This window comes from Trematosphaeria pertusa (assembly GCF_010094035.1).
Source record: "Trematosphaeria pertusa strain CBS 122368 unplaced genomic scaffold BU26scaffold_5, whole genome shotgun sequence".
Taxonomy (NCBI): Eukaryota; Fungi; Ascomycota; class Dothideomycetes; order Pleosporales; family Trematosphaeriaceae; genus Trematosphaeria; species Trematosphaeria pertusa.
In genome coordinates, this window is record NW_022987216.1 from 867,945 (window position 1) to 895,581 (window position 27,637).

General features: G+C 54.1%; 9 protein-coding genes across 9 annotated transcripts; 4 read left to right on the forward strand and 5 right to left on the reverse strand.

Moving 5' to 3' along the window:
* The first annotated feature begins 142 nt into the window (after positions 1 to 142).
* BU26DRAFT_270312 (uncharacterized protein) lies at positions 143 to 1,718 on the forward strand. Its single transcript, XM_033821371.1, has 3 exons — positions 143 to 556; positions 604 to 1,517; positions 1,577 to 1,718. Exons 1-2 carry the CDS (start codon positions 408 to 410, stop codon positions 1,502 to 1,504), a joined length of 1,050 nt encoding a protein of 349 aa, XP_033685808.1. The 5' UTR covers positions 143 to 407; the 3' UTR covers positions 1,505 to 1,517; positions 1,577 to 1,718.
* Positions 1,613 to 3,038, reverse strand: BU26DRAFT_603341 (uncharacterized protein). The gene is made up of 2 exons (XM_033835413.1): positions 2,389 to 3,038; positions 1,613 to 2,180 (listed from the first exon to the last, which is right to left on the reverse strand). The coding sequence occupies exons 1-2, from the start codon at positions 2,727 to 2,729 to the stop codon at positions 1,709 to 1,711; spliced, it is 813 nt and encodes a 270-aa protein (XP_033685809.1). The 5' UTR covers positions 2,730 to 3,038; the 3' UTR covers positions 1,613 to 1,708.
* Positions 3,039 to 3,724: 686 nt separating this feature from the next.
* BU26DRAFT_453817 (uncharacterized protein) lies at positions 3,725 to 13,359 on the reverse strand. Its single transcript, XM_033824841.1, has 4 exons — positions 8,756 to 13,359; positions 8,308 to 8,708; positions 4,083 to 8,260; positions 3,725 to 4,028 (listed from the first exon to the last, which is right to left on the reverse strand). The coding sequence occupies exons 1-4, from the start codon at positions 13,011 to 13,013 to the stop codon at positions 3,977 to 3,979; spliced, it is 8,889 nt and encodes a 2,962-aa protein (XP_033685810.1). The 5' UTR covers positions 13,014 to 13,359; the 3' UTR covers positions 3,725 to 3,976.
* Positions 13,360 to 13,506: 147 nt separating this feature from the next.
* BU26DRAFT_270363 (uncharacterized protein) lies at positions 13,507 to 14,900 on the reverse strand. Its single transcript, XM_033821372.1, has one exon. It carries the CDS (start codon positions 14,563 to 14,565, stop codon positions 13,696 to 13,698), a length of 870 nt encoding a protein of 289 aa, XP_033685811.1. The 5' UTR covers positions 14,566 to 14,900; the 3' UTR covers positions 13,507 to 13,695.
* A 334-nt stretch (positions 14,901 to 15,234) lies between these two features.
* On the reverse strand, positions 15,235 to 17,020 carry BU26DRAFT_529931 (amino acid transporter; the record flags this gene model as incomplete). The annotated part of the gene is made up of 7 exons (XM_033830927.1): positions 15,235 to 15,759; positions 15,833 to 16,168; positions 16,219 to 16,291; positions 16,328 to 16,438; positions 16,592 to 16,616; positions 16,669 to 16,728; positions 16,783 to 17,020. 7 exons carry the CDS (start codon positions 17,018 to 17,020, stop codon positions 15,235 to 15,237), a joined length of 1,368 nt encoding a protein of 455 aa, XP_033685812.1.
* A 759-nt stretch (positions 17,021 to 17,779) lies between these two features.
* On the reverse strand, positions 17,780 to 19,009 carry BU26DRAFT_603343 (proline-specific peptidase). Its single transcript, XM_033835414.1, has 3 exons — positions 18,993 to 19,009; positions 18,185 to 18,934; positions 17,780 to 18,131 (listed from the first exon to the last, which is right to left on the reverse strand). The coding sequence occupies exons 2-3, from the start codon at positions 18,850 to 18,852 to the stop codon at positions 17,879 to 17,881; spliced, it is 921 nt and encodes a 306-aa protein (XP_033685813.1). The 5' UTR covers positions 18,853 to 18,934; positions 18,993 to 19,009; the 3' UTR covers positions 17,780 to 17,878.
* Positions 19,010 to 19,609: 600 nt separating this feature from the next.
* Positions 19,610 to 22,674, forward strand: BU26DRAFT_562775 (uncharacterized protein; the record flags this gene model as incomplete). Its single annotated transcript, XM_033833068.1, has 4 exons — positions 19,610 to 20,803; positions 20,855 to 21,312; positions 21,365 to 21,595; positions 21,642 to 22,674. The coding sequence occupies 4 exons, from the start codon at positions 19,610 to 19,612 to the stop codon at positions 22,672 to 22,674; spliced, it is 2,916 nt and encodes a 971-aa protein (XP_033685814.1).
* A 10-nt stretch (positions 22,675 to 22,684) lies between these two features.
* Positions 22,685 to 24,138, forward strand: BU26DRAFT_517595 (uncharacterized protein). The gene is made up of 2 exons (XM_033828610.1): positions 22,685 to 23,057; positions 23,106 to 24,138. Exons 1-2 carry the CDS (start codon positions 22,974 to 22,976, stop codon positions 24,003 to 24,005), a joined length of 984 nt encoding a protein of 327 aa, XP_033685815.1. The 5' UTR covers positions 22,685 to 22,973; the 3' UTR covers positions 24,006 to 24,138.
* A 1,883-nt stretch (positions 24,139 to 26,021) lies between these two features.
* Positions 26,022 to 27,318, forward strand: BU26DRAFT_562778 (uncharacterized protein; the record flags this gene model as incomplete). The annotated part of the gene is made up of 3 exons (XM_033833069.1): positions 26,022 to 26,035; positions 26,086 to 26,354; positions 26,402 to 27,318. 3 exons carry the CDS (start codon positions 26,022 to 26,024, stop codon positions 27,316 to 27,318), a joined length of 1,200 nt encoding a protein of 399 aa, XP_033685816.1.
* Between the last annotated feature and the right edge of the window lie 319 nt (positions 27,319 to 27,637).

Here is a 27,637-nt window from a genome sequence, read left to right on the forward strand (position 1 = left end):
TTGAAATGCAACAATGCCGATGACGGGCACGCTTTTATCCTGTAGTCAGGAAACGAAGCGCGGCAACGCGACCTCACGTGCTCTTTTACCAGCGAGCTAATGCATTAGCGGCTTGCGCTTGGCTGTGGCCTCGTGCTGCCCCCCGCGTTCGCTCCGACACCATCAAACCACGGCACATAAAACCACACAAACTTGTCCAGGTGTGTTCCATCACACTTTCGACGTTTCTACTCCTCAAATACTCAACGATCAGCATTACGAGTCGTACGTGTTGTAGCCCTGCCGACCATCAATTCCCCAACCCTCCGACGACACTGTATCGCTATATCCCGGGACGAGACGCCGTTGAAAGCATTTCGCATTTGCTTCCCACAGCCCGAAGGCTTTTGCGGACCTTCCTTCTAGCCATGCTCCGAGCAACGACTAAGAAGCGGGCGCACGTAGAGTCCACGACGCAAATTGCGCGAAAGAAGACCCGCACTGCCCCCAACAAAAAAACCGCTTTGACTCAGCCGGAAGGAGAGGGCACGCTCGAGCCCATCAGAAGCGACGAAATGTGAGCTCACCAACTGCTCGATGATTTGGCTGCTGACATGCTGCTAGCACGCTGCGCAATCAGCAGCAATCGCCGCTCTTGCGCCTTCCCGCCGAGCTCAGGGACGAGATATGGGCCTACGTTTTCGAGCGCCGCACAGCCCATGTGGAGAGCACTCGCTACTACGGGGTCAGGGGCGTAGGACACATCACATACCGCGAGTGCCGCCAATGCCTCTCTGATCAAGCGGTCTACGAGCTGAGCCTCCAAGGCGCAGCGGACAAGGACCGGTACGAGTGGAAGGCCGAAGAACTCTTCCAACCCCGTACCCGTGGATATGCCTGCGTGCACCACCAATGCGCACGGAACGGCCCCGATACCGCGTTTTCCTTTAGCGTGCCGCTCGTGTGCAAGCAGATGTACCGTGAGACGACGCCTATCATGTGGAAAGCAACGACGTTTTGTTTCAGGCAATCGGCCGCCTTTGAGGACTTCGTGCGCAGACCTGCCTCGCGCAAGCATCTGCACCTTATTGAGGAGATTTCCATTTTGCTGGCCGAGTGGGACGGCGACCGTGGCTGGAAAAGCGCTATTACCCCGGCGCGGGTGGCTTCTTTTCCCGCATTGCGTAGCCTGCACCTTGTTATCCGGACGGAGCGGTGGTATGATTCTGTCAGCGGAAGAGGACCACCCAAGTTCAGCGATTTGATGAAGGACCCGCCTTCTCATTTCAATTATCTGCCGAATTTGATACGCCAGTTTCGCCAGCTGCCTTTGAAAGAGCGCGAGACGACCGTGTTTGTGGCGAGGCTTTGGGACGAGGGGTCGACGTATTATGCACCGGGCCGGTTTCATATGACCCCGGCGCTTAGAGACCCCGTGAACGAGAGGAGAGAGATTGCGGAGGTTATTAGGGGGTTCTTGTTGGATTATCGGCCAAGGCGGTTGAGTGTGAGGAGGAGGGGTTAGCGGGGTAGGAGAGGTAGGCTCCGCAGGGACTATTCAGTCAAAGTGGTGTCGTTGCTAGCTGACCAGCGGTAGGGCTCTGAAGCCTTTCGGGAAGATATAGCGCAAGTCAACGGCCTTGTTCGAGGGTATCACTATGAACAGCTTTTCATGCTGAATGAATCACCATTGTAGATTACAATCACGCCTCCGTCCGCTATGTCCTTCTCAATCCTCCCCATCTTCCTCCCCTTCCGGCCTCCGCAACACGCACCTGCTCTCCCCCATATCCCAGTCCAGCCCACACGTCGCATACGGCAGCATAATCTCAAAGCACCTCGGCCTCACCACCTTCTTCACCGGCTCCAACAACAGGTGTTCTAATTCTAGCCAATGCCCTTCCCAGATGCCGTCTCTACTCGGATCCAGCAGCACCACGCGCAGATCCTTCAGTCCCTCCATCCCCGCCAGTATCTCCCATGCCTTCTCCCAGTTCGCCGTGTCCTCGGGGTAGGCGTAGTGTTTGGCGTTGCTGGTGCGGCGGAAGTAGGGCAGTGCGCGGACGGTCCAGCGGAGGCGCAGAGTGCGCATGGCGTTGAGGCGCGGCTGCGGGAGGCGGCTGGGCAGGTAGAGCAGGTGCGTTATGTGGAGGAGGGAGAAGGTGTGCGGGTTGTATAGGTGCGGCACTGCTTCGGTGTACCTGATTTCCTGTCAGACCAGTCTCCTTATCCATCCCACGGCCCTACCCCAATTGAAAGAAACAAAAAGAAAGGGAATCTCACATCCTCCGACAAACCCTCAGCACCCTCACACACGCCCCGCTCAACCGTCCCCCATGCCTATGCCCCCCGCCCACCAGCACCCTACACGTACACTCCCCCTCCTCTTCCCCCCCGCCCGTCTCGCACACAAAATGCCCAAACCGCCGCTTCGCGCCCAGCGTCAAATGCACCGTCTCCGCGCCCATGACGAACTCATACACCATCTTGCGCACCTCGAGCGGCAGGCGCGCGAAGAACGCGCTCTGGCCCTGCGCGTGCGTGCGCGCGTCTACTTCCGCGTCCGGCATCTCGTTCAGCGATAGCGTCGACTTGCGGCGCGGCGGCGCGCCGTGGTCGGGCTCTGCGGTGGTGGCGCGGCGCGAGAAGATCGTCCGGTGGTGCTTCGCCTTGTGGGATTCCTGCGCCGAGGGCAGGTCGTGCGGGATCCAGCGGATGCTGGGGAGGAGGCCGAGCAGCTTTCCCTTCATGGCGGAAGGGGGGGCGGCATTTAGTCTTGATTAACTGGCTATGCGGAGCTCGCTCGCGTGCGCATTGACTTGGTCAGTCAGTCGGCCCGGTGTGGAGGGTGGGTGCTAGGGAGAAAACGAAGGTGGTGTGGATGGAATGGCTGTGGTGGGATGAGAGGAGAACCGGGCGGCGTCCTTTATGTCGTGTGTCACACGAGAGGGATGGCGGGAATGCAGCTCGAGTGATCGGCGGTGCGGGATGGGTCTGTGCGCGGGCGGAGGCTTGTTTGGGATAAGCTTCGCGGGGAATTTGGATGGTGCTTAGGAGGACTGTGCTCGTGCGCAGGGGATTGAGGGACGTCGGACAGGAGACCGGAGTGTTGGAGCCGAGTATGTAGAGGCAGGGGAATGGATACTTATAACCTTAACGATCTCGCGAGGAGTCTCTCTCGGATAGAAGACGTGCACGAGTATGTCTTGTCTTTACATAGGTAATCAGCACATTCCTCGCCATTACCCAATGAAGTATCGAACACGCGTGTATTTCCGCATAGAAGCAGCCAAGAGCTATCTATGCGTGTTGAAGCCAAATCGCCTCACTAAGCCTCCACTACAATACAGCTCCGTCGTCCCGATCCGGAAACCTACCCGCCATCACGATATTGCGAACGCGCAGACGCGGGTTGACTCACGCGTTAACACCAAGAAAAGTTGATCTACGGGGAGAGGAAGGGCGGATGCATTTCTAAGCTGTGTGAGAAAGGTCGGGATAATTCGTGAGGTGAAGGGGATGTAGGAGATAAGCGGGGGATGTCAAGTGCGAGTGCGAGAACGGGGTGAGTCATTCCATTTGACTTCTGCTTTGCGAAGAGCGTCAGCTATTTGATCGATTGAGCGACATGCTATTTCCATTCTTCGCAAGTCACCCTAGCGAGATTGGGAGATGAGAAAGCCAATAGTGCGCAATGTACGTCACATACTAAGCGTATAGGCCATAGTCTGCGTCCTGCAATAAGGTCACCCAACAAGGCCATATCAGGGTGGGATTATACAAGCATTATTCTACTAGCAATGAAAGCCTTCAATGCCACGGCTGGCTGATGTGAGCCGCGTCTATCCCCAGCGCAACCACCCACAGAACGCCGCATGGATCCAACTACAGTACAAACTCAACCCAGAGCGATATAGGTATTAACGCCGACAAATGCATCAATGCAGCACGCCAACACAAGGAAATTGCCCTCTCGCAAAGCATCACAAAAGCGCACTCATCCTCGGCTACGGAATTTGCCGAGGAGTAACTTCGACTTTCTTTTCGTCCTGCAACAAGTCAGTTTTCTCGCCCCAAGGGTGGAACTCATAGGAAGTACTCACGTATCCTCGCTATCCTCGCCCACCACACTCCCCGTTGCACTACCGCTGCCACTAGCCGCGCGCTCCCTCATCCGATGCGATACAAACGGCGTAACCTGCGTGAGGTGCCTACTCAGGTTCCCCAGCATACTCGCATGCTCCGGCTCCGTCTGGTCAACTCTCGAAAGCTCATCGGCAAACGCGCGCCCATCCTCGATCTCAATGCCTAGCCCTGTGTCTCTCCAGCTGCCGGTCATGATACTCCCGCTGCCGGACTCGGTGGCAGGCCGGCCCGTGCGGTTGGAGTGCAGGCTAGACTCCTCGCTGAGCGTGGAGAAAGTGCTGCCTGCGCGGCCCGAGGCGAAGGAGCGGCGTGGTACCATTTCGCCAGAGGCGTCGGACGAGTGTGGTGAGTGATCGCGGGCGGAGTTTGAGTCAGTGCCGGAGAGGTCGGGAGAGGTGGTCAGTATCGAACTCGAATTTGCAATCTGGCGGAGGCGAGATTGAGTATGCTTGCTCGGGCGATGGTGGCTGAACTTGTTGCCGACGATAGCGCCAGCGTGTGAGATGAGCGCGCGGATGACATCCTTCTTCAATTGGAGGGCAAGGTCCAGGTTCGACCACGTCTTGTTGCGGTACTCGAGTGTAGGCATTTTAAACACGAGATCATGCACGTCTTCGAAGTTGCGCTGGCCCCGCCCCTTGTAAGAGAGGCAGAGAATCATGCTGGGGATGCGGACATAGGCGAGCGTCATGTAGTTTGAGGCACGCGTCATCATCTGAGTGAGGTCGTCGCTGCGAGCTTTCTTGTTGGCGGAGGCTTTCTTGTCATTGGTGCCGGTTCTGTAGAGGGCAAAGCGTTTAGTGGTTCGGTCCGATTCGACGGTAGAGATAGACATGTTGGAGCCCGACCGGAACGAGCTTGGGCGCGACGGGTTCGGGGTCGAGGCTTCTGGCGTTGCCGAGGCTGAGCTGGGATGAAGTGATCGCCGGAACTCGCTGCCAGTGCGCGAGGGGTTGTCGCGGAACAGGCGGAAGTGATGCACATTTGGTCGCCTCTCGGATCGGCTTCTGTGCTGCCGCTCCGGCTTGTTCTGCGGGTCGGGCAAATGCAACGTAGGTGTGAGACGAAGCCTGAGCGCCTCGGCTTCTCCGTCCTCCGGTAGTGAGGGTAGCGACGCACTCATGTTGGAGTTGCTACCCGATGCGGCACTGGCAGCGTCGTCTGCGTCATCGTCATCTTGCGCAGGGAGTATATGCTTGACTAAGAAAGGCGAGAAGCCGCCGTTCTCTGCCGAGCTGTCCTTGATGCCTGGGAAGATGTATTCAAAGAGCTTCTTCCCTATTTCATACTCCAGCTGCACCTTGAGGGGGAACAGATTCACCTCAAAGTGATCCATGACCGGGATACCAGCGATCGCTTCGAGCATGACCCAGTGGACTTTGAGCATCTTCGTATCCTGCCCTTGCGACATCGGGCGATTAGCCTCAAAGTACGGTGAGATCATCTTGGGATAGATCGCATTGGGGAGGAGGTTGAGGCCGGTAATTTGTTCGATCTCCATAGAGTTGAGGTTCGATCCATCGTTGTTGTCGGTGCGGTCGTAAAGCGTGTTCTTGAGCTGGAACTCGGCCAGGGACTCTTGTCCCTCACGCAGCAAGTGCCAGACAATCTCCGAGGCACTGATATACCAGCGCAGCAGACCGGTCGATTCTCTCGTTTGAGCACGGTCATCGTTCTTACGCTGCGCTGTAGTAATGGCTTTCATGACGAAAAAGAGCTCATCCTCATACACGGCCAAGTCCTTCTCCACTTCAATGCGGTCGTTCCAACCTTGCTTGTCGAGGTACTTTTCGTTGACCTGAAAGACTGTCTTAATCTCTTCCAGCTGACGGATGCGCTCTTGAAGGCCGATCACTAAGTCCGGTGCACCGGTGAGATCGCTGAAATCAGAAGCAAGCATAATCTTCTCAAGTCGCTCGGTGCGTGTCTTCTCTAATGGCTCGCTGTAGAGAAGCAGATCTAGGACGATAACATACATGGCGTAGTATTGCCGGGAGTTGCAGAGTGCGCGGATGTGCGGAAAGTCGACCCATAGATGATCGATCCTGCTTTCCATATTCTCCGCATGTGTTGCACCCGAGTCGCCACCGGAAACATCGTCATTGTATTTCAGACGAAGTGTGTTGTATTTATCGTATCGCATACTGGCAGAGGTCCGCTGCACTACTCGCTGAAAGCCGTATGGATTCGTGTGGAAATCGAACATAACCTCAAAAGGTACCCATGGTGGCCAGGAAGATCCGGCTGGTGCTCCGTAGGTGCTGCCGGAGTACATGTGGATATCTTCCGGGCTGAACGTCTTGGAGTTGGTGACGAAGATTTGCAGACTGTCCATGGCAGCAGTGAAACGTCGCTGGACTAGACCTGACACTTCGTCCATGATCCTGTCTCTGTCCATGATCTGGATGACCTTCAACTGCATGCTTTTTGCGGTCACTAGTACCGCGGCTTTGGTGTTCTTCTCGCTCTGCAACTGGATCTGAGGAGCAATCAGGCGGACGATGTACGTATTCTGCGGAAGAAAGTCAACCGCAATATCATCTCCGGCCTTGCTCTGAGACGGTTTGGAACCCTCAGCGTGATCAGGATCGTCGGCCTTGACAAACTTCTTGCCGTCGTCTAGAAGCTGCTGGACACGGCTTTGGATGCTGACTTCATCATCTTCCTGTGGCGACATTGGTGAAGCGGGGTCATTCTCCGGGCCAGTGGTGGATGTTTGGCGTGACTTGTTCTGCTCTTCCACAATGTCAAGGATGAATTTGACCGCTCTTCGCGACATGTAGTATACGAATCCACGACGCTGGCTGACCTGGTGGATATAGCGGAGGATAATGTTCCGCAGCGAGTTGCTCCATTTCAAGTGCACGTTGTGGATGATGAAACGATTGTTGAAGTCACTGATGGAGTCGGCAATGGGTGCGGCCTCCATACCTTTAGTGTCAGAATCGCTCTGGTCGTACTCCTCGCGGGCCTCAAAGTACTCATCCTCCTCTTCCGTCTCGCCATCAGGCACCGCGCTGCGATCGTTGGTCTCTAACCTCTCGATGAGACTCTGGTGCATTGAGAGCAAGAAGTCTTGCTTTCGTTGGAGGAGGCTGGCATGATTTCGTAGTAGGTCTAGCCGGCGCCGCAGTTCTCCCTCGCTTTCCGGCTCCCGGACAATTCTCAGCTCTTGTTCACCAATCGCGCGTTGATTCTGCGACAGCTGTTCCTTTACTCGCTTGAGTCTCTGCTCAATTAAGTGGCATTGAACTCGACGCGGATCATTGCGAGCAGACATTACGCAGTGATGAGTTTCCTCGTTTCCAAAGGGGCTCGTACGGTGTGGATCTCCAGATATGTTATCTGTGTGGTCAGTTTGGCGGAAGTATGTGAAGCGTGGCGCGAATGCGAGGGGCAGGATTTGCGTGTCAGGATTGCGATCCGACGGCAGCATCCAACCCAGTTCCACAAAGTCGTCCATGTCTACCCACCCCCAGTCGTTGTCAGGTATTGTGAACTTCGATAAATCGGCCGCAACATGCTCCTGGTTGTAGCCTGCCATTGTCTCGCCCGATGCATCGTTAACGTCGTCAGGGTCCGTTCCTCCTATGCTTGCTGAAACGGCTCGAATGTCTGTCCTGATGAGATCGAGCTGCACTTGGTTAATCCGCATTCCCGTAGTCTGATTTTGCTTGCTGTCTTCTTGACTCTTCGGCGCTTGCACGACGGTTCTGAACTCCTCGCGCCTTTGGTGGAGATCAAGCATAAAGCTGTCGAGGCGTGCCTTGAGCCCAGTTGCAGACACGATACCTTGTCCGTAATCTTCCGCGTCCTTGTGTTTGTACACGTGACTCATGTACAGCGGGGAGAGAAGGAGATTGTACTTGATCGTAGCCAAATGTCGTCCAAACTTCTTGCTGGATTTCTCAATGCCCGGCCATAGCGCGCCCTGTCGGATTGGAAGAGACATGGCGCCTGAGAACATGGACCACCAGTTAAAGAAGTGTGTAAAGAAGCGTGGAGTAAGATGGACGCTATTGTATGTCTTGGACGGCTCAAGGTTCGCAACCGTCCATTCTCGATCATGGGGGGCAGCAACCGCGACGGACATGTGGATGTGGTGACTTCGAAATCCTCTGAAAGCATCATACTGCTATTGCGGGTTAACAGAAACCCGGTCATTGCGTACAAATAACATACCTTTCCGCCCGACGGCTTGGCGTATTTCGGGTTCTTCAGTACAACATCATAGTGAGGAATGAAGCTGAACGAGCGCCCGCCTTCGTCGACGTTTCGCTCAAACACCAGCCCGGCAACCCAACGAACATTGCCATTGAGCTTCATTATCGTCTTCTTAAAGATAGCCAGCTGCTTGTAGCTTGCGATGCTTAAGGAACCCTCAGCGTGACCGGTGGCTTCAACCTCAGCCTCCTGCCGTGCATAGTGCCCAAGATCCGGAATCGCAAGCACGTAACTTCCACTGTTCACAATCATAAAGTTTCGTGGGTCCTTATCTTCGGCGATGCTCAATTGAACGTCATTCTGCCAGCACATGACGAAGCCCGCGCCGGTGCCAGTGACCATGTATGGATCGCGAGAGCCTGAGGACATTAGCAGATTTCAAAGAACAGAATGTTAAGAAGATTACCTTTCAAAATCAAGTGAACATCGCCGTCACCCTTCCAGGACACATTGATGCGAGAGTGGAAAGTGAGTCGAATCTTGTCCCAGAAGCCGACCCTCTCAGAAGGATCAACAGCAGGCTTGGTGAAATTTTCGATGACTTGCATCATATCTTGGATCGCTGGTTGGTACGACGTGCCCCATGTGATTCGCGTCGGATAAGCGGAGTTGATATCGAACTTCATGTCGGAATACGTCTTGACAGGGGCGACCGTGCGCCGGACATCCACTGCGAAGCCGCCCGTGGGCTCACCCGATGATGTCTGCTCTTGTGGTACAACAACGACTCTGCTGACTCGGGAAGATTCAAGGCTTCTAAACTCCTCAGCTATGACGAAGTCCGTCGTCAAGAATAGGCTAGGCTGCCGGGATGATTGTGTTGACCGTAACGCGGGTACATGAAGGAGCGGCAGCGGATAGTCACGAAGTTGAATCTTCGCTTCCCCCATTTGGATCTGGACATGCATCGGGATCAGCAGTGAGTACTGCATGTCGAAAGGCATCCCTTTGCCGACGCGATGAAGGAACTCTGGGTACTCAGAGAGGGGGAATGAAGGCTTATCGAGAGTGATATCAAGATCGCTAATGATAATTGACACCAGAGCGGGCCGCATCGGAATAGCCATGATGGTCTCCTTGTGGTCAACTTCGTCCGCAGCATCATCCAGACCCCAGAATATCGATCGGATGTCGTCCATTGAGCGGTTCTGGCAGGTCAATGCGTGGTCGATTCGCTTCCTCCACGTCTGGGCATTAAGGTGATTCAGCTTGTCGCGCGCTTCGTCGACAGATGTTCGACATGTTCCGCTCATGCCAGTATAGCCGTCCTTGTCGTAGCGCATGGGATGATCAGATTTACGCCTATCCGGAGATCCACAATCGATCCGATCTTCGCTCTTGCTACGAAATTTAAGCTCTTTAGCCTTCCTAGATTTGCTCCGTCCACGGTGTGCATGGGCAGACCGAGCGCGCTGGCGCGAATTGCCGCGCCATTCGTCTTCTTGGCGGAGCTTCTTGACCTTCAACTCAAAAGCTTGCTCCCGCGCGAGCCTCTGCTTTTGCTCCATAAGCCCATACCGGTAGATGACACCCAGCTTCCACTCGAAAGAACCGTCCTCAATCTCGAACAAGACCGCCCGGCTACGAAGGGAGATTTTTGGCACATGTTTTGGACCTTCCGGTTCCTTATCGAGAATGTAATCGTTCTTGCCAGTCTGGAATCGATGATGCAGCTGCCTGATGGTTTTGGTCACGTTTGTGAGATTGTCGAATATCTTGTGCATGACCAGCTGGTGGGGAACGGCGAAACGGATTGCATCCGTGGCAATGTCAAATGACTTGTCATCTGTGACGAGATGGCCGTACCTCCGTTTGGATTGCCTGTAATCCATGCGTAAGGACTTCAGGGTAACAATTCGGCTCCAAACACGCTTTACGTGGGGATTTTCGGCGTATAATCGTACGAGTCGTGAGCGGAGAAATGGGCTGGCCCATCGATGCCTTCCGGCTTCCAGGCCGTATACGTGAAGCATGAGAGGCGGATCCGATGGCATGTCAGCTTTGATCTGTATGAAATGTGCTTTTAAATCGAAGGTGATCGCTTCACGCTTCAAGCCCGTCTCGGGGTCGAGGTCCTCGCCACCCAGGGACGGCACAGTGAGATGGCGGGAGGTTCGGGGAGAAAGAGGCACCGACTCCTTTTCCGAAGCAGAGCGCCAATTAGACGACCGCTTAAGGACAAGAGTCGCAACCCCGAGAGCAAAGTGACGGTATAGGGAATAATGAAAGAATAGGCTTTGGCAGAAGGAATGGATGTGGAAGAGTGGGCCCTGTTTGTCGGTCGACGTGGTAAAGGCCACTTCCATACGCGGCAGGGATAAGAACGGATCTTGTTCCCACTGATCAGCAGCTTCAAGCACAAATCCCTCGAGGCCCTGCCAATGTACAGCAAGCCTCCGTCCGTCAGTGGGGTCGCCGGCCTGTTTCCGCGGGGACTTCGGGGACGAGGGAGATGAGGGGCGGAGTAAGTATTCGTCCCGATTAATGGTCCTGCTCGGGGCGCGCCTCCGCGAGTGACGCGGCTCACTCTCCTCGCCTTTGCTCTGCCGGTATTCAGCGGTCCAAGATTCTAAATGTAAGCCGACCCCGCGCGCATGCTTGGAGACCTCAGGGTCAACACCCGCAACCTCGATGTTGAAGTCAGAGCCGTGAAGGGTTACCTGCGCAAGCCACTGAGGCAGCCTTCGCAGAAAGTTGATGCCACTCCTCGTTGGTAGCCCGCGCCTCCGTCGCACGTCTTTTTGAATCTGGGCAACGATTTGGCGCAGTCCCTCGCTGATCTCTGGACGGACAAGATACACGGAGAAGGTCTGCGCAATGCCATTCACTATGACTACCACATTAGGCGACGCGGTCAACTGTACTTTAAACTCTAAATAGTCGGTCAAGAGCAGGTTGTGTTTTTCGCTGGATGCTGTTTGGTAGTAAAGCTGCTGGGAGTTCATCCGGAAGGTCGATACAAGTGCGTAATGGAGCTCGGCATCGGCCGCATGGGACGATTCCAGGTCAAGAGAGACAGATGAGGAAGCCGAGATGAGCAAGTCAAATTCCTCCGTACCTCGCTTTTCAGGTTCCATGGGAGGCAATGTTACACGAATGACAGGTTCGTGTATGGATATCTTGATGCTCGCTTTGGGAAGGAGTCTTCGTATCAAGTATCGTCGGCTGCGATCGCGCATCTTCGGAGGTTTCCGCTGCGACTCGTAGTTGCGGAACATGGCGAGAAGAAGAGGGAGATGCTTCGGATCGAGGTCCAGAGAAGGGGAAGTAATGACGAGATTAGCGAAAAGAATATTAGTGTTGCGCTCCATAACATTCTTCTCTTTGGAGAACTGAATGGTCTTGGAAGGGAGCGTTGTGTTTAAGGTCATAGTGGCCATAGGGATATACAGCAGGCGCTCAGGATGGCCATGCCCGTCGTCAATACCAACGGAAACCGAAATGGCAGCAAGGAGAGCCTGGTGGGCGATGTCGTTGGGCGAAAAGTACATGAGATGGGCGGGACTGCGCGGATCAAGCCGCAAGAGATCCATGCCCACCTCCTTCATAGACATGTTGAGGTACACGGGAGGGTCGGGTTCGTGGCCGGTTTCAATGTGCTTAGTTAGCCCGAAGAAGCTCACGGCGAATTGGAATTCCTGGATACCGCGGAGGATGGAGCTGGCGAACTCCCTGGAGTCGGACACGGTGCGCACGATGTTCTCTTCGCGGCTTCCGGGCTGGTCCAACTCTTGTATCACGTCTCGAAGCGAGACATCCGACTGACTGAGATTTGCGTCCTTCCTTGCCGAGGCCGCACGACACTTCTTGGCCCGGTCTATGCATACCTTGACGTCGTCGTAGGGAATGCTCAGTCGTCCCAGCTTCAGTCCGATGGAAGCGTCGCGCAGCCCGTCCAGCTCCTTGTATAGCATGCCGTGGACATTGAGAGTGCAGTGGTCGAGCACTTCGGTCGACTCCTTGCCCTCGGGAGTGAACAAAATGCTCCGGACGGTGAAGACCCACTCGGCCGGCCGGTGCTCCTTGTTCGGGTTCGGCTTGTGGTGGTTGAACAGCCGGCTGCGGTCGACCGTCTTGCGCCGCGTATCCACTGCCATGGAGAAGCTGCCGACCTGCAGGGAGCCAACATCGACGATGACGAGGGTCGTGGTTGACGCGACCAGGTCCACCAGCCGGATCCACTTGATTTTCCGGTGCAGACGCTTAATCCGCTCCTTTGCGTTGGTCAACCTCTCCCATGTGCGGCTTCTTTGATTCTCCTCGCTCTCTGTATCCTCAGTGCCCTCGTCTTCGGCCGACAACTCTGGCGAGCTCTTCTCGCTTGTGACCTTGACCGTGTGTCCATTTGCCCACTTCGCCCACGCGGTTTTCCTACGCGGTTTGTTACTGAGTGTTTTGAGGTCGACGGTGACGGTGAGCTCGGTGAGGACGACGCTGACCCATGTCGGCTGGGCGAAGGTTGGACGATGGAGCGTGAAGCCGAGCCCGCGCAGCTCGATGCGGAGGCCGTCCTTGGGCGTGAAGGCGATGCGGCGCAATCCGGAGACGCCCAGGCGCTGGATGGACACTCCTGTCACCACGCGGATGAAGGCGAAGAGCACGAAGGATAGCAGGTACATCAGCAGCAGCAGCCCCGCCGCGAACTGCAGCGTTGGAAGCACCATGCTGCCTCATCCACCGTCCATTGACTCGGGGCAGCGTTACGGTATGAGAATCGCGCGCGAGCACGCGGCGTGCCTATAGATGTCGAAGTGCGGCCGTCTGGACATAATCGGGGTGCGGCTAGAGGATGTTCAGCATGAGGCCTGTGGATGCGTGGGGAGATATCGGCCACTTTCGACGAATGCGGCGAAATTGCGGAGCGGCCGAAGAGCTATCGCTTGGGGGAGCAATAACTCGGGCGCGAGCTTAGGGGTGCCGGAAGGGCATCAAGAGGTGAGAGTGAATGTGCGGCCAGCGACTGGCCGTGGCTGCGTCGTGGGGTCTTTGTGGCTCCGAGCAGGATGCACGTCAGAGTTCGCATTTCCCATGTTGGAAGGAACCGCCGCACCCCAGTCGACGCTCAGGCCACTTAGTGCTACCACTCGGGTGATTACGTCAGCCACAACACCAGAAATCTATCGCCACCTGCCGTCTTCGGTGTTTCATCACCCTTCACATTGCGCATTGTGCGATCGTCATAGCACATCAGATATACATTTCCTATAGTCTCAATTTACTTTCGTCGATGCTCATAGTAGCCAAAGCTATTCCATCCATTGGTGCCGGCGCCGCAGTAGCTAAACGAAGCCACCTAGGTACCACTTGGCGCAAGAGTGGGAGCAGTCTTCCAGATGTGCGCCTTGCCTAGAAGGGAGCCCCCTTTCCGCCCCGCTTCTTCTTCGGGACCGTCACCCAGCTGCTCGCCTCCTTCGTCCACCTCATATTGGCCAAGTCCAGCTCCCATGCCTCTTCGAACTCGACCCCGACAGTCCTGGTCTCGCCTTCCTTGATGACCACCGTTCGCTGTGTTCTATCGCCCTCCCACTCGCCGTCGACCCCGGCAACCCTCAGCACGTCTTGACCATCCTTGAGCTCCGCTTTGTGGTTCCATATTATCCCAGGACCATCGCCCGCCGTCTCCACCTTCTCCATCCCCCAAGTGCCCACTTTTAGCAGGTATATCGGAGTCGCGAGAGGAGCTTGGAGGCCTTCGCCCTCTTCAACCTCGCGAGATGCATTGCCGAGAATCAGGATGGCGTTCAGTGACGGAACGTGGGTAGCAGTATGGAAATCCGTCTCCGGGAAGACCTCCTCGGGGTAACCGTATATCTCGAAGTTGGGAGCGCCAGTACGACAGGATTTGCCATCCGGAGTAGGAGCAAACACGATGACGTCGTTGTAGACAAGGAAGTCAGGATCGTAGAAGTCTTCGTGCTCGCCGCCAATCTGTACGAGAGTACCGTCCGGTAGCTTGGTCACGGTCTCGCCCATGCGGGCATTGCACCAGATGGGGTTGCCCCAGAAGACTTTCGACGCAGAGAATCCACTCTTTTCCAGACTCTCCAGCATGTTCATCAATGGGTCGCGGAGGGTAATCGTGCCCGCCGCTTCAGAGTCGCTCCCCTCATCTTCATCGCTGTCTTCTCCGTCGTCGCCCTCCTCATCTTCCGTCGCCTTCTCACCTTCGACGAACCTCCTACGCGCGGTATCTGCCCAGTGCCCCGACTCCACCATGGCATTCTAGAATGGAATGTCGATTCGCTCCGGATTTGTCGTACCGAAGCGCCGGTCGCGGCCATCGTTGAACTGCTCTTGGGTGATGTGCGAGAGCGGATCGGGTTTCTTAGTAGCGATGTCGCCATCACCGAGGGAGAGGTTGCCCATTAGGTCGCACAGGGAGGGCATTTTGCCGTTGTAGGTTGCGGTGCTGATGAACAGATATAGTCGATTAGATGGAGCGGGACCAGGCCAGGTATTGAATTGATATGCTACGCCGGCTTTGCGCTCAGTTGCTGGTGCGAGACGGAGGTACGGGGTAGAATGGTAGGGAACGTCCCTTTAATACTGTGGCCGCCAGCCCAGAAGGCAAGGTGAAGCAGAGTTGACGGCTACTAGTATACCGGTTTTTCTTACTTCGACCCACCTTAACCCCCAAACACTGTAGCATAGCAATATCATTGGCCGAGGCAAGCGAACCTTTAGGGTTCACGACCAAGAGAGGCCACACAGTGAGTACGGGGACCTTGAAAATGATACTAGTCATTACGTCTAATCACCTAATGTCCAGAATCCCTGCCGCAGAAACGGAGGTCTAGCTCACCGCCGACACTTCCTCTCGCTCATATCGCGCTTCATCTTCCCTCGATCACTCATGTTGCGCAAAAGTATAACCTGCAGAGACCGTTACCTTTCCTCCGCATCCTTACAGACTTGCAAGTCTTCCATTGTCCCCACTTCGACTTCCTGGACCGGTCCAGTAAAGGCCATGCGTCCTTTGAAGACATAATAATACACAATACTAAACAAAACCGTTGCCCCAAAGACCAACACACTGAAGTTCATCGTTTCTGGCGTGGTCGGGGTGCTCGGCAGCCAGAAAGACCAAAACCAAATAAACAGAAGATAGACGCATGCAAACGCGTTATTGATTGTGCCCAGTGGCTCAGGTATCTTCCAAGGACCCCAGCAGAGGTTGTCGGGACTGCTGATGGGTGTAGACGATGTCGAGAACGGCTGCATTTCCCCTCGCACTCGGCGCCAAAGGAGTAGTGCCGCCACGATGAGGTAAGAAGCGTAAAGCCCAGCCACGGAAAGCGAGATGATGTTGTTGAAGGCGACAGATGATCCGAGCGGAATTAGAGCCAGTAGCATCGAGAACAGGAGCGTAACTAGCACCGTGTAGATTGGAAGAGAGATCCGTTTTGTGAGCTGCAACATGCGTCAGTCATGTTTTCTTGTCGGAATGCGAAGGACGGAATGTACATGTCCGAGAACGACTCACCTTAACCAAGCATTCATGAAACGGCACCCCTCGATCGCGAGCGAACGACCAAAGCATGCGTGAAGACGCTGCGTAAACCCCAACTATGCTTGCGATACTCATTACAAGAATGATGGACGCCATGATAGCTGCTCCCGCTCGAGAATTTACGGCCTGGTAAAAGATTTCGACGAACGGATAGAACACGGTCTTCGTTGCGCCCAGCGCCGCTTCGAGATCGCCTATACAGAATATCATGGCGATCACCATGGCCCAAGCGAGTGCCCCATTGATGATGATGCTGTACATAAGGGCTTTGGGAACAACGGTGGCTGCTGAAATAATCTCTTCTGACATCTACGATAGGTCAATTCGAAGACAAGCATTCAGTCTTGACGGGCACTTACATGCACTGCACTGTCGGCACCCATCAAGCAGAAAACCGAGGAAGGCATTCCGACCAAGAACGACAGACCTTGGCTTGACCAGCCTCACGTGTTCGCGAAAACGGTGAACACTTCCTTCGCACTGGCATGCGGCCCAAGATATACCATCAGGATCAGCACGCAAAAGAATCCCACAAGATGGAGGACTAGGACAGCTCCTTCGAAGCGAGCCAGGAAACGGCTAGTGGTTTAATTGATCAGGACCGCAAATGCGGCGAGAGCCCAGAAGAGGAGTACAGTATGCCACGCCTTCGGTACGTATTCGGGACGGGTCAGGACGCAGATCCCTTGAATGAGAACAGCTAGCAGGTATCCTGATGACGCCGCAACGGACTGCCATCCAAATACTGTGACCCAAGCTTGGGTACTTCATCAGCTAACGCACTAGGATATACCGCAGTGTTTTCGCACCTGTGATGTACGAGAGGAAGTTCCTGCACGAGGCCGAGGCCATGATTGCAACCCAATGGTCTCGTAAGATCAGGTCAGCAAGGGTATCCTATCCTAGGGCGCGATCTCACTTACATTGGCCACCAGAGACAGGCGCCATACTCGCAAGCTCGCCAATGGTTGCAAAAGTAGACATTGTCCCTAGAAGGACGATCAGGAATCCCCACACCACTCCAGCCGGGCCGCCATTAAGAAGCGCTCCGATGGATGTAACGAGAATGCCCTCCCAGGTTATCAGGACCGCGCAAGAAAAACCGAGCAAGGACATGAAGCCAAAGCTGCGTTTGAGGAGTGGCTTCTTTCCGAGACGCATCGGCTGGTGATTGTCATATTGGACTGAGGTTTCGCCTTTGGCGTGTCCTACGCGATGTCGAGCTTGAAGTTCAATATCGAGTGTAGGAAGGCTTGTCGTTGCCATTGTGAGGAGAAAATTCAGAATGAAGAGTGCGCGAGCTTCAAGGGCGAGCAAAGATGAGAAGACAGGGTGGGAGGAGTGACTGCAGCGGTGCTGGAAGAGAAAGATGGGGTCCACAGAAACCCTTTTTTGCTACGAAGGTCCCTCCGGCCCGAGGTCGGCCTTCTGTCAACAGTGTCCTAGATAAGGAATAGATGCAGCAAGCAAATGAAGGCCCGAATTTTTGGCGCTGCGGTGAAGCATGCATATATGGCATTGCACATACGCATTATTCCCGGGCTACGCCTCTTTGGTACTGCTCGCCAATTGCTACACGTAGAACTACATACCCGAGTCAGGTGAGTGAGGAAGATTCATAACAGGTCGCCCCAAGCCATATCTAGGGCGAGTTGAAGTGTGCTAGCCAGGGGGCTCTCTGGTCGAACGAAGAGTCGTGGAAAGTTGAGCGCTGCAGCAAGAAACGGACTGAGCAAAAAGCTGACGCTCCTTTCCACACTTGCACCGCGCATGTAGGAAGCCTCCAATTCTCGCAACCTTGGCCGTGCTGTAAACCAAGTTTCAGTGGGCCACCTGGCAGACCTACCTAGACTTACGATGCGAGGACATGCATCATCGCGATATAGGAAATAATGCAGAGAGCCAAGGAACAGGAGTAGGCTAAAGTATTAGATAAATTCTCCGCACCAGTCCTCTCACCGCTTATCTCCACTCATTCTCCACATCGTCGATCCCCGCTCTCCAGCAATTCAGCTCTTGCTAATTCCCCAGAAAAGCGCCCACGACCTGCATATACCGCTCCCGCTCCTCGAAGTGCCCCATGTGGCTAGACTCGGCGAGCTGGACCCACTTCACTTTTGGAATGCGCTGGAACCAGGGCAGAATCGCCACGTCCTGGATCTCATCATAATGGCCGTTAATGAGCAGCGTCTCGCAGTCGATCTTCTGCGCGGTTGAAAACCCTTCCCAGTCTTTGAGCAGGCCGGTGGGGAAGAGTTCGGAAGGCCCGTACCTTCGTCCAGACTCAGTACGCACACTTGTTTTGCGCAGGGCGGGAACACTTACATAGTCCTATACACGGTGGGGTCCTCCTCCAAATGGCCCAGCGCTTTCTCTACCCCTTTTGGCCATGGATCCAAACGACACAGATGCCGCTTGTAAAACACAAGACACGCATTCTTGTACTTATCGCTGTCAAAGTCTCCATCACGATGGCACTCTTCCAGATCTTTCTGGACATCCTTTGGCAACAACTTCATCAGATCATCCACACCCTTCATCATGAGCGGAATGCTAGCGGGCGCATCCGCCAGAATCAATTTTCGCAGTCCGACGGGCTTCCGCGCCGCATACACGCCGCCCAACATGCCGCCCCAGCTCTGCCCTAGGAGATCAAAACCTCGCGAGCGAAGACCTAGGTAATCCACAACGGCATCCAGCTCGCGCATAAACAGGTCCACCGTCCAGAACTCCTCGTTGCCGTCTTTTTCGCGCAGACGGGTCGAGCGGCCGCATCCGATTTGGTCGTAGAAGACGATGGTGGTGCCGTGTTTGTGGTGTAGGTCTGTAAAGGGAAGCAGGTATTCATGCGCTGCCCCCGGACCGCCGTGCAGCGTTATCAACGGAATGCCGTGCCTGAGATCGCCAAAGACATTGTACCAAGTCTCGCAGGGTTTGCCAGCGCCGGGGACGTTGAGGGGTATTTTCCCTTCGGAAGGTTTGAGGACCGTCATCTTTGAAGTCTAGGACGGGCGTCGATGCAGGCTAGCGCGATAAGGGTAAAGCTGGTGTATTGTCTTCAAGCTTTTGCGGAGTCTGGCGAGGATGGTAAGCTTTTATATTCTCCGCGCAGGATCGTCTCGAGGCACAGCACCAGATCCCTGTAAGCCCCGCAACTGGATATATGAAGACGAATTATCCTGCGGCGAAGCAGTGCATTGATGAAGAACGGTGTAGCGCACAGCGCAAGAGTAAGATCGCAGTAAGCAGTAAGGGCTCTTGGCCAATGAGCTTCCCCCCTCCGATGCTCATCGCTTCCTAATCAATTATGCTGGGTTGAACAAATCTGGATAGAAAGTCCTGCGGGATTGTTCTTCTACGAAATCCCCATATGCAATCCTACCTAGGTAATTGCTACACATGCCGGCGCATGGGCACAAGTGGCATTTCCACTTTGGGCTCGATCACGTGACTTTGAGATCCAACTTGCAGGTTGATGGCTGATATTCACATTCGCGCATCAGAGAGAGTGTTACGCGGAGAACTGATGTATCCGCATTTTGCAAGTTTGTCATAGATTTTGGAATACGTGGTGGAAACGCGGTCGTTTCGCGTTCAGGGGTTCGCGACTTAGCGCGTCAAGCTCCCTCGCACCTTCCGAGCTCTTCACCAAAACGTCATCTCTCTTCTAACAACGACCTCGGGAAGCTTTCACCCATCCACCGACTCATCATCACCGTTGACTTTGAGCTTCGGCATCAGGCCACCGAAATGGACTACCACTATAACACCAATTACACCTCACCGAGCGACGAATCCGATCAGGACCTATCGGATGCTTCCGACAGCTATGAGGAAGGGTTCGATTTCAACATGCGGCTGCAGCAGTGCCTTGATAATGTCCAACATGAAGGAACATTCTCCACATTCCATACCCTCAAAGCCTACACTAATCCCGCTCTTCATCTCAACGGGTACGGCTCCGTGGGCCTGCCGCTCGCCGTTCGCGATGCAGAGGCCATCACACGCATCTGCAAGCAATCGCCGTTTGGCAAGGGCGACCAAACAATCATCGACACGTCCGTCAGGAAGACTTGGGAACTGGACGCTGCCGAATTTCAATGTCGGAATCCAGCTTGGACAGCGTACCTCGATTCGCTCGTGGGGCAGGCGGTAAAGGACCTTGGTGTGCAGGTCGAAACCCGAGCGCAGCTGTACAAGTTGCTGCTCTACGAAGAAGGCGCTTTCTTCAAAGCTCATAAGGACAGCGAGAAGGTTCCAGGAATGTTCGGCACTCTCGTCATCTGCCTACCTTCGGAGCATACCGGAGGCGAGGTCTATCTTGTTCATGACAAGAAGAAACGCACTTTAGAGACAGCGCCGAGCTCCGCTTTCGATATTTCCATGCTGGCCTGGTACTCCGACGTCTCGCACGAAGTTCGACCTATCAGCTCCGGCTACCGCTTGGTTCTGACGTACAATCTGGTGCAGGACCAGGGGATGCCGAAGCAGTCTGCCGGGGCTCTGGATGAATACCACGCCCGTTTAGAGCGGCTACTCAAGACCTGGAACAGGGATTATCGTCAATTCGAGAAATTCATCTACCCGCTCGAACATCAATACACCAAAGCCAACCTCTCCCTCGCGAGCTTGAAGGGGCATGATGCCGCCAAAGGGCGGTTTCTTCAACGTCTTTGCGCCAAGAACGGGTTCTATTGGCTTCTCGGAAGGATGACCAAGCAGTCTGAGGACGAGGACTATGGGGAAGAGTCTGATTCGTTGGACCTAGACTACACTGTCACCCCGACCGGGATGGACCTCAACTTGGGCCTCTTGACCGTTGAAGACGTGGAGATCCTTGCAGACGTGGAGGATCTATACGGAAACCGGGACGTCGATAGCGAGGATGAGGGCGAATATATGGGAAATGAGTCTATGCCTGCGGCATATCGGTATCACGACACGGTATGGCACCCATGCTTAACAATCTCCGAGTGGCAACTGACCCATAATCAGGTTTTTATTCTTATGCGAAAAGAGAGCGTGCTACGTCGGTTCCGATCCTGCGAGACCCACAACGTCCACTCGCTCCGAGCATTTTTCGAACTTCTCCGAGACGATCATACACCCAACAACGAAACCACCAAACTTGTTGTGGACGCAATGAGAATACTACTGACCAAAATCGTCACAGGCCTCGCGTCTAAGGCGAATAACTATGACAATAGTTATTATAGTTATGGCTACCTGGGTTACGGAGCAGAACGCGAACGTATCCGCGCAGACCTTAGTCGGATATTCTCTTTGGTTGCCAGCCACTGCTATATCATCGGCCAACAGGATCTTGTCCGCGAAGCCCTGCAGAGGGTTATGCAAGACCCGTCCTGGTCTTCATCAAGCGAGCTCGTTCGCATTGCCGCGGACTGCATAGGGCGCGAAGCAGCAATCGGCGGTGCAGACACTTGGTCCAAGTGGTACACAAATCTAGAGAGACCCTCGGACCGTAATGGAACTGACTGAATCTAGGCTTTCTCTTCCCCCGCCGCGAGTCCCCACTTTCAAATACGCGAACGACATGCGAATAACATTCGAGACAATTAGGTCGCATGTGCCTGGTTCGCACGTCCTCTCATTCAATGAGTGGACAAATGATCGCGTGGGCGAGATAGTTCGTTCCATCAGTGACTACTCGAAGGCGGATAATGCGGCATTGCTGGAGCTTATAGCAACCATGGGTCAAGCGAAGTATTTCACAGAGTGAGTGTAGAAATGAAGAGTCGTTCGACCTCGCTGATTGCAACAGAATCCTTCCAAAACTGATCTCACATCCTCACCGGGCTGGCGTCATCGCATTCTTGCAGCAGCTCGCCAAATCCTTTGAAGAAGATACCACGGCCAAGAAAGACATCGTAAAGCCAACGTTTCAAGCTCTAATATCCATCGACCCGCCTCTTCTCAGACTGACTATTTCGGATATCGTTAGAAAGACGTCACCCTACCGTAACGGCATCTATCTGGGGTATGGTATCCCTGCGCCTACCGACATGTCTGATGTCCTTCCTGAAGACTTTCTCATGATACTCAAGCACAGCCTTATTCTTGAACTTAATGAGGTAGCCGTGCAGCTTCTTGCCCGGGGATTACCGGACACACCAGATCCCGCGTCAATAATTTGGGATGGTTGGAAGGAAATATTCGACTTCGTTGGCAGACTTATTATAGTGCTCAAGGACTGCACCGACCCCTCCGTCCAAGAAGCAGCAAGAACCTGGATCATTCCCACTCTTCAACAGGCTGCTCTTTGGCTGGCGAGGCGCCGTCCAGTCGAACCAAAAAACTGGACGCGCAAGCGGAAAGACTCCTGCAACTGCAGTCCATGCCAGGAGCTCCTTCGGTTCCTGAAGAATCCATCTCAGTCCGTGGCACGATTCTCATATGCCGATAGGACTCGCAAGCATCTACAGAACTCGCTCGAGTATAATGACTACAAATTCGATACGGAACGAACCAGGATCCCGTACACGTTGGTCGTCTACAAGACCAAGAACGAGTTTTTAAGGCTCGATGCCCGATGGAAGTCTGATGTTGCGGAGATGCGATCGCACTTGCAGCGCTTGAGGGGCAACTCTGGCAACCGGAATGTGCTCGGTGAAGAGATGGCGAGATTGGTGGATATTGAGAGTCTGATTCTGATCCGGGGAGCGCAGCCCGTCCAACCACTCCAACCACTCCAACCTACATCGGCCTCAATGCAGAATTTCGGGCAGCCGGCTTCGGGGGCTGTGGAAAAGCGCAAAGCGGATATCGTGGATTTGACGGGTGATGCCTCTGACTGATCAGTTGGCACAGGTCGCAGCGCGGTGAAAGGTCGGCGCGGCTAGGACCATAGGGTCCCTCAGTGCGCTAATCCTCTAACCCCGAGAGCTATATCAACCCCGTAGCCCATGCCAAACGCCTCGACACTGGAACTCAACCCAAAAGAAGTGTTCGGATGCGTAGCACCATCCGGTGATCTTTTGGGAACTGCAACTCGTAAAGCCCAACATCACCAAGCTCCATTTCACAGACCCGCCGCCCTTCCCCCACGACACCCAACCATACCATCTCGTCGCTTCTACCCACTGCAGCATTCACAATGGCGCCGAAGCGGAAGACCGGTGCTATTTCCGAGTCGAATGGAGACAGCGGACGCAGCATGCGCCAAAGCACTCGCAAACAGGTTAGCCCTCGTCCCGTTTGATACGAGGCATTCACTAACCCTGAGCAGACCCAGACGTCCGACGAGATGGTCCCTCGACGTGTCATGCCGCCGAAGCCGAGGACTCCGCCCGAGAAGCGCACTAAGCCTACGTCGGAGAGGCTGCAGTCGGTGGATGAGTTCTCCGAGTCGCGGTTCCTCAAACTTCCACGCGAGCTGCGAGACGAAATTTATCACCAACTCTGGAGTGCTGGTCCTAGGATCACGCAGCGCTACGATGGCAGGTATTATGCCGTGTCGTACCAGCGGGACTCACTGCTCTCTACACAACTCCCTCCTAATGCGACGCACCCATGGTTGCTTACAAACAAGCAAATCCTGCACGAAGGCGTCCAGCAACTACACCAGCACTCAACATGGTACTTCGACGACACGAGTCAGACCCTGAAGTCCGAGTACAGATTCCCTCTCATCACCCCATCCCAGGTCCGCGGCCTTCACTTGGACATTCGACTCTTCCCGTGGCTCGTCGTCAAGGATTGGGGCGAGCGGACCGCTCTGGACTCGAGAACAATGGCAGTCGTCAATCGCATGGTGGACTCAATGTCCGAGGACTCGAATATCCAGCAAATCAACATCACAATTTGGACCGAGTGGAGCTATCTCGTTCATAGGTACCTCAACTGGCAGTATGCTACACCAGATTTGTCGGACTTCGAGCGCTTGACTGCGCATACCAAACTCAGGCGTGTGGAAATCAGTATTAATTTGAAGAGTAAGAACGTGCTGGGTAGTCCTTCGGCTGATCAGTTCAAAGAAGAGATCTTACGCGTCGGAAACGCGCTAGTCAAGGGAGGAACCGACAAGGAAGATATCTATACCGAGACGGTTCCTTGCGCGTTGAGCGGAAGCGAGATCATACTTGAGCATACGTATCTGTGGTGGAAGTATGAAATCGCGAAGCCTTGATCACTTTCCGGGTGGCAATACGTCGTTGGATGGACTGTGATGTGATTCTAGGAGGTGGTACGTAGCTTCCTTTCTCATTGTCGTCATGGCCCGGATCATCTACAGAATATAGTTGTTCTTCGGTAGGGAAAATACGTGGCGTTTCCATTAACCGCATTGGTCTAGACCTCATCGGCCAAGCTGCTTCTTTCATAACTTGTGCCTGTCGCCCTTCGCATTCAAGCCCGGGACCTTCTCTGCGTCTTCGAAAAGCTTCACAATGCGTTTCGGGCGCTCGTCAGGAGTCTTTCCGTCTTGAGAACCCAGGAGCCAGCGCATGTCGTCTTCGTCCGCGAGGTAGCGTCGCATAGCGAAGGAGTATTCGGACGTGGACTGCGAGTCACTGGAACTGTGCATATGCTGATTTCTCGTCTCTGGCCTTCTCGCAAGTACGAGCCTAAGTACTCTTTAATAGACATCTAAGGGATGTTGGGATGTTGACGACTTACAGTCCGAGATTTCGGCCTTGTATGGCTGTCATGGCGTGGTAGAGGGGTCTTTATGCCCTGTCGAGTTAAGTTTGTACTTGTACGTTGCATGTTTCCTTGCAGTCCTATCGTTCTTTATGTCCATCATCCAAGAGTCGATCTTCCGCGCCTATTGCCTTAAAACATAGAGCTGATGTTCGCAGGCAGTCCAAATCACGTTCCCGTTGAAGTTAATTTTGAAATCTCACGCTAGAGAGGATCACACTTGTGATGGACCTCTGTGATTGGTCCGTGGTGTGGCTATGCGCAGTGTTAGCCACACCATCACAGTTGTGATGTCTGTGCGCATATCAACCTCGACAAGCAGACTTCGGCCTTCCATCACTGACGCTCCTCACTAGGTCCCAACAACTGTCACAATTCTTTTGGCATCTTCCGGGATCTTCTTCAGCTCATTTTTCCGCCATTTCTGTGGCACGTCCATTCAGCTAGGAGAGCACGCCATGAGCTTAGCGCCTTCAATTCAGAGAAGATGACGAACAGGAACCGTTGCCATGATCAAGAGCAAGAGCTTGCACTTCAGCTGAGAGAGGGCTTGGAGGATGGAGAGCACAGTGCATCCGATTCCGGTTCGAGTTGTAGCATTCATCCACCATCAACCCCTCTTGAGAGATGGCTGCACATGAGGGCGTGGGATGATCCTTGGTCTTCAGAAACATTTTACTCTCGGGAAGAACCTGTCAGCGCACTGCGGAATGAGCAAAAAAGGATAGCGCAAATCCCAGTCCCACCCGCTAAGTCTACACCCTCCCTCACCTCATCACGCTCAGGCACGAACGAAAGCGACGTGACGGCCAAGGCCGAAACTCCCAGAGATCGGAACGCTTTGGGAACAGATACACCGAGCCCCTCGCCACAGAATAGCACAGTTCCCTCTCAAAACGCATTCCCCGCAAGCAACGGAAATCAAAAGTCTGATCCCGAAGATGCGGACCAACGAAGCGCTGCGAGAAGTATCGATCCAGATCCCGAGCGAACCAGTACACCAATTCCCCGGGCTCCTGGCTTTCCTGTCAGTCGCTCGTTTAATCGACGCGTTTTTTCGGTTGGCCCCCCTCCTGCTTCAAGGTGTCTTTCGCCAATTAAAGAAGAAACCTCGATCGATGCCCGTATGCTGGAGCCGATGCGGCTAGTGAGCCCCTTAGCGGCCACTTGTGACACGACATCCTCTAGATTAAACGCTTCGCTTAGCCTTTTAGTTCCAACAGGAGCCTCCTCCCCTGATGAAACTCCAAGAGACGAGGCACATTCCACCAATACTGGAACAGGATTCGGCACCACAAGCGCAGACACCGTGGACAAGAGCAAGGGTGATACCTCTGAAAGGGGTCAAAAGAAGCGGGACGAGGAGGACCAACGAAAGCCGAAAAGACCGAAAGCTAGTGGCGGCCAGTCAGTACCGCAACGTTTGAGATGCCCTTTCTATTCTAGTGACCCGCAGAAACATGAGTTGAATCAGGCCTGCAGCAGTGGGCTCGGCTTTCCTGATATGGCAAAACTGATGTAAGTAAAGCTCCTTGTCGTTTGGTGCTTGCCTCTGATTCGATTGCCAGGCAGCACCTGAAACGCACTCATCTGCAGCCACGGCGTTGTCCTCGATGCCAGTTGGAGACGAAGACACAGAGAGATCTCGCTGCACATCTTCGCAACGCCGCCCGCTGTGAACTACGCCCGGCACCGAAAGACGATCGCCTTACCCAGGAGCGATGGGAAGAGATCACCACAAAGAGACCCTCTGATTACCATTTGAAGACCGTCGAAGAAAAGTGGACTCTCTTATATCGGGCACTATTCCCTGATGATGAGCGCGCACCCTCCCCTTGTAGGTGCCCCATGCCAGCAGCGAGCGATATGGCTAACTTTGGCAAGATGACAAGCCAGTGATGTTTCACCGGCTGGAGCCCTTTCTCATCGAGGCATTCAAAGACGAATTGTCCAAGAGACTAGATTGTCCGCTCAAAGTCGCCATAGCAGAGATTGAAGATATGGTTCCAGCAATCATTCAACAATGCAAATCTAGGATGTGTGGCTCTACGGAAACCTCACCGAACGGTCCACTCCTGCAGTCCAGCCTAACTCAGCGCGCAAGGCCTTTCCAGTCCGTGGCCCGGGCTAATCCGCACACAAGCGCCTCCCACCCGGATAATGATACCTTATTGTCGACATCTGCGAGCTTTTCTTTACAAGCTGCGGCAAGCTCAGTGTCCACTCTCTCTGCTTATGGCACGGGGAACAGCGGCCAACTTTCCAACGAGGCGGGAGATTCAGAGAGCAACCGTTATACCAAATCGGCCGTCACAGAGCCCCACGAGATCGATGAGGTTGACCGAATCACCGGAAATGAGCAAAATGAACAATGGTATTCTTCGAAGTCATTCGAAACCCATGCTTCCAGCTCGCAATCGCTTCGTGAGAAGGGGAAAGAAAAGCAGCAAGCACTCCTCGAGAATCTATTCTCTTCAAGAAGTCGAGCAGATACGGTCACACTATCCGATGTCAACGACCCCGACAACAAAACCTCGAGTATATGTCACCCAGTATGTCACAGTCAGCGAGCAGGCAATCAGGAATCATATCACCATCATCCGCAGGAAGAAGCGACGGTACCAATCCGTACGAGCTCTTGGAACGATCCCATGATCAGTGCTACACCATGGACCTTGAACCCGACCTCCACGTCTCCGAAACTACCTGACAATACGCTTTTTTGGTCTAATGTTGCAGAGAAGGAGCTATTCGCCGATTTTGACGCCCAGGAGTGGTTCCACAATATCTATACCTCATGAGGTTGGGCTGCCCGGAATGCTTTCAGCAGCAAGGTTTCTTTGGCTCGTCTTTCATTCTCTTCAGTTGGTTTATCCCCTTAGCGTGTATATCTTGTTAGATAAGCTTCTCGAGTCTCTTTCATTCAGCATAGCGAGTGTTCTGGAAGCAGAGCCTAATAACTACCTTCCCGCGTCTTAGATGGAAAAGCTCATTTCTCTATTCGTCAAGCATTTATGCCTTAGGTATGCTAGAATTACTTCTTAACTCTAGAGGCACGAATCGGGGTTATTGAGAGGATACGGAAGCATTCGAAAAACACTGTGCATTACCAATCTATCT

Bases quoted from the DNA above. Each gene is read 5' to 3' on its own strand.
- BU26DRAFT_270312 (XM_033821371.1), top strand. From the start codon at position 408: ATGCTCCGAGCAACGACTAAGAAGCGGGCGCACGTAGAGTCCACGACG. The intron at 557-603 runs GTGAGCTCACCA...ACATGCTGCTAG, and splicing joins CCCATCAGAAGCGACGAAAT to CACGCTGCGCAATCAGCAGC.
- BU26DRAFT_603341 (XM_033835413.1), bottom strand. From the start codon at position 2,729: ATGAAGGGAAAGCTGCTCGGCCTCCTCCCCAGCATCCGCTGGATCCCG. The intron at 2,181-2,388 runs GTGCGAGACGGG...ACAGGAAATCAG, and splicing joins CGGCGGTTTGGGCATTTTGT to GTACACCGAAGCAGTGCCGC.
- BU26DRAFT_453817 (XM_033824841.1), bottom strand. From the start codon at position 13,013: ATGGTGCTTCCAACGCTGCAGTTCGCGGCGGGGCTGCTGCTGCTGATG. The intron at 8,709-8,755 runs GTAATCTTCTTA...TAATGTCCTCAG, and splicing joins TGTTCACTTGATTTTGAAAG to GCTCTCGCGATCCATACATG. The intron at 8,261-8,307 runs GTATGTTATTTG...AACCCGCAATAG, and splicing joins CCAAGCCGTCGGGCGGAAAG to CAGTATGATGCTTTCAGAGG.
- BU26DRAFT_270363 (XM_033821372.1), bottom strand. From the start codon at position 14,565: ATGGTGGAGTCGGGGCACTGGGCAGATACCGCGCGTAGGAGGTTCGTC.
- BU26DRAFT_603343 (XM_033835414.1), bottom strand. From the start codon at position 18,852: ATGACGGTCCTCAAACCTTCCGAAGGGAAAATACCCCTCAACGTCCCC. The intron at 18,132-18,184 runs GTAAGTGTTCCC...GTCTGGACGAAG, and splicing joins CCCACCGTGTATAGGACTAT to GTACGGGCCTTCCGAACTCT.
- BU26DRAFT_517595 (XM_033828610.1), top strand. From the start codon at position 22,974: ATGGCGCCGAAGCGGAAGACCGGTGCTATTTCCGAGTCGAATGGAGAC. The intron at 23,058-23,105 runs GTTAGCCCTCGT...AACCCTGAGCAG, and splicing joins GCCAAAGCACTCGCAAACAG to ACCCAGACGTCCGACGAGAT.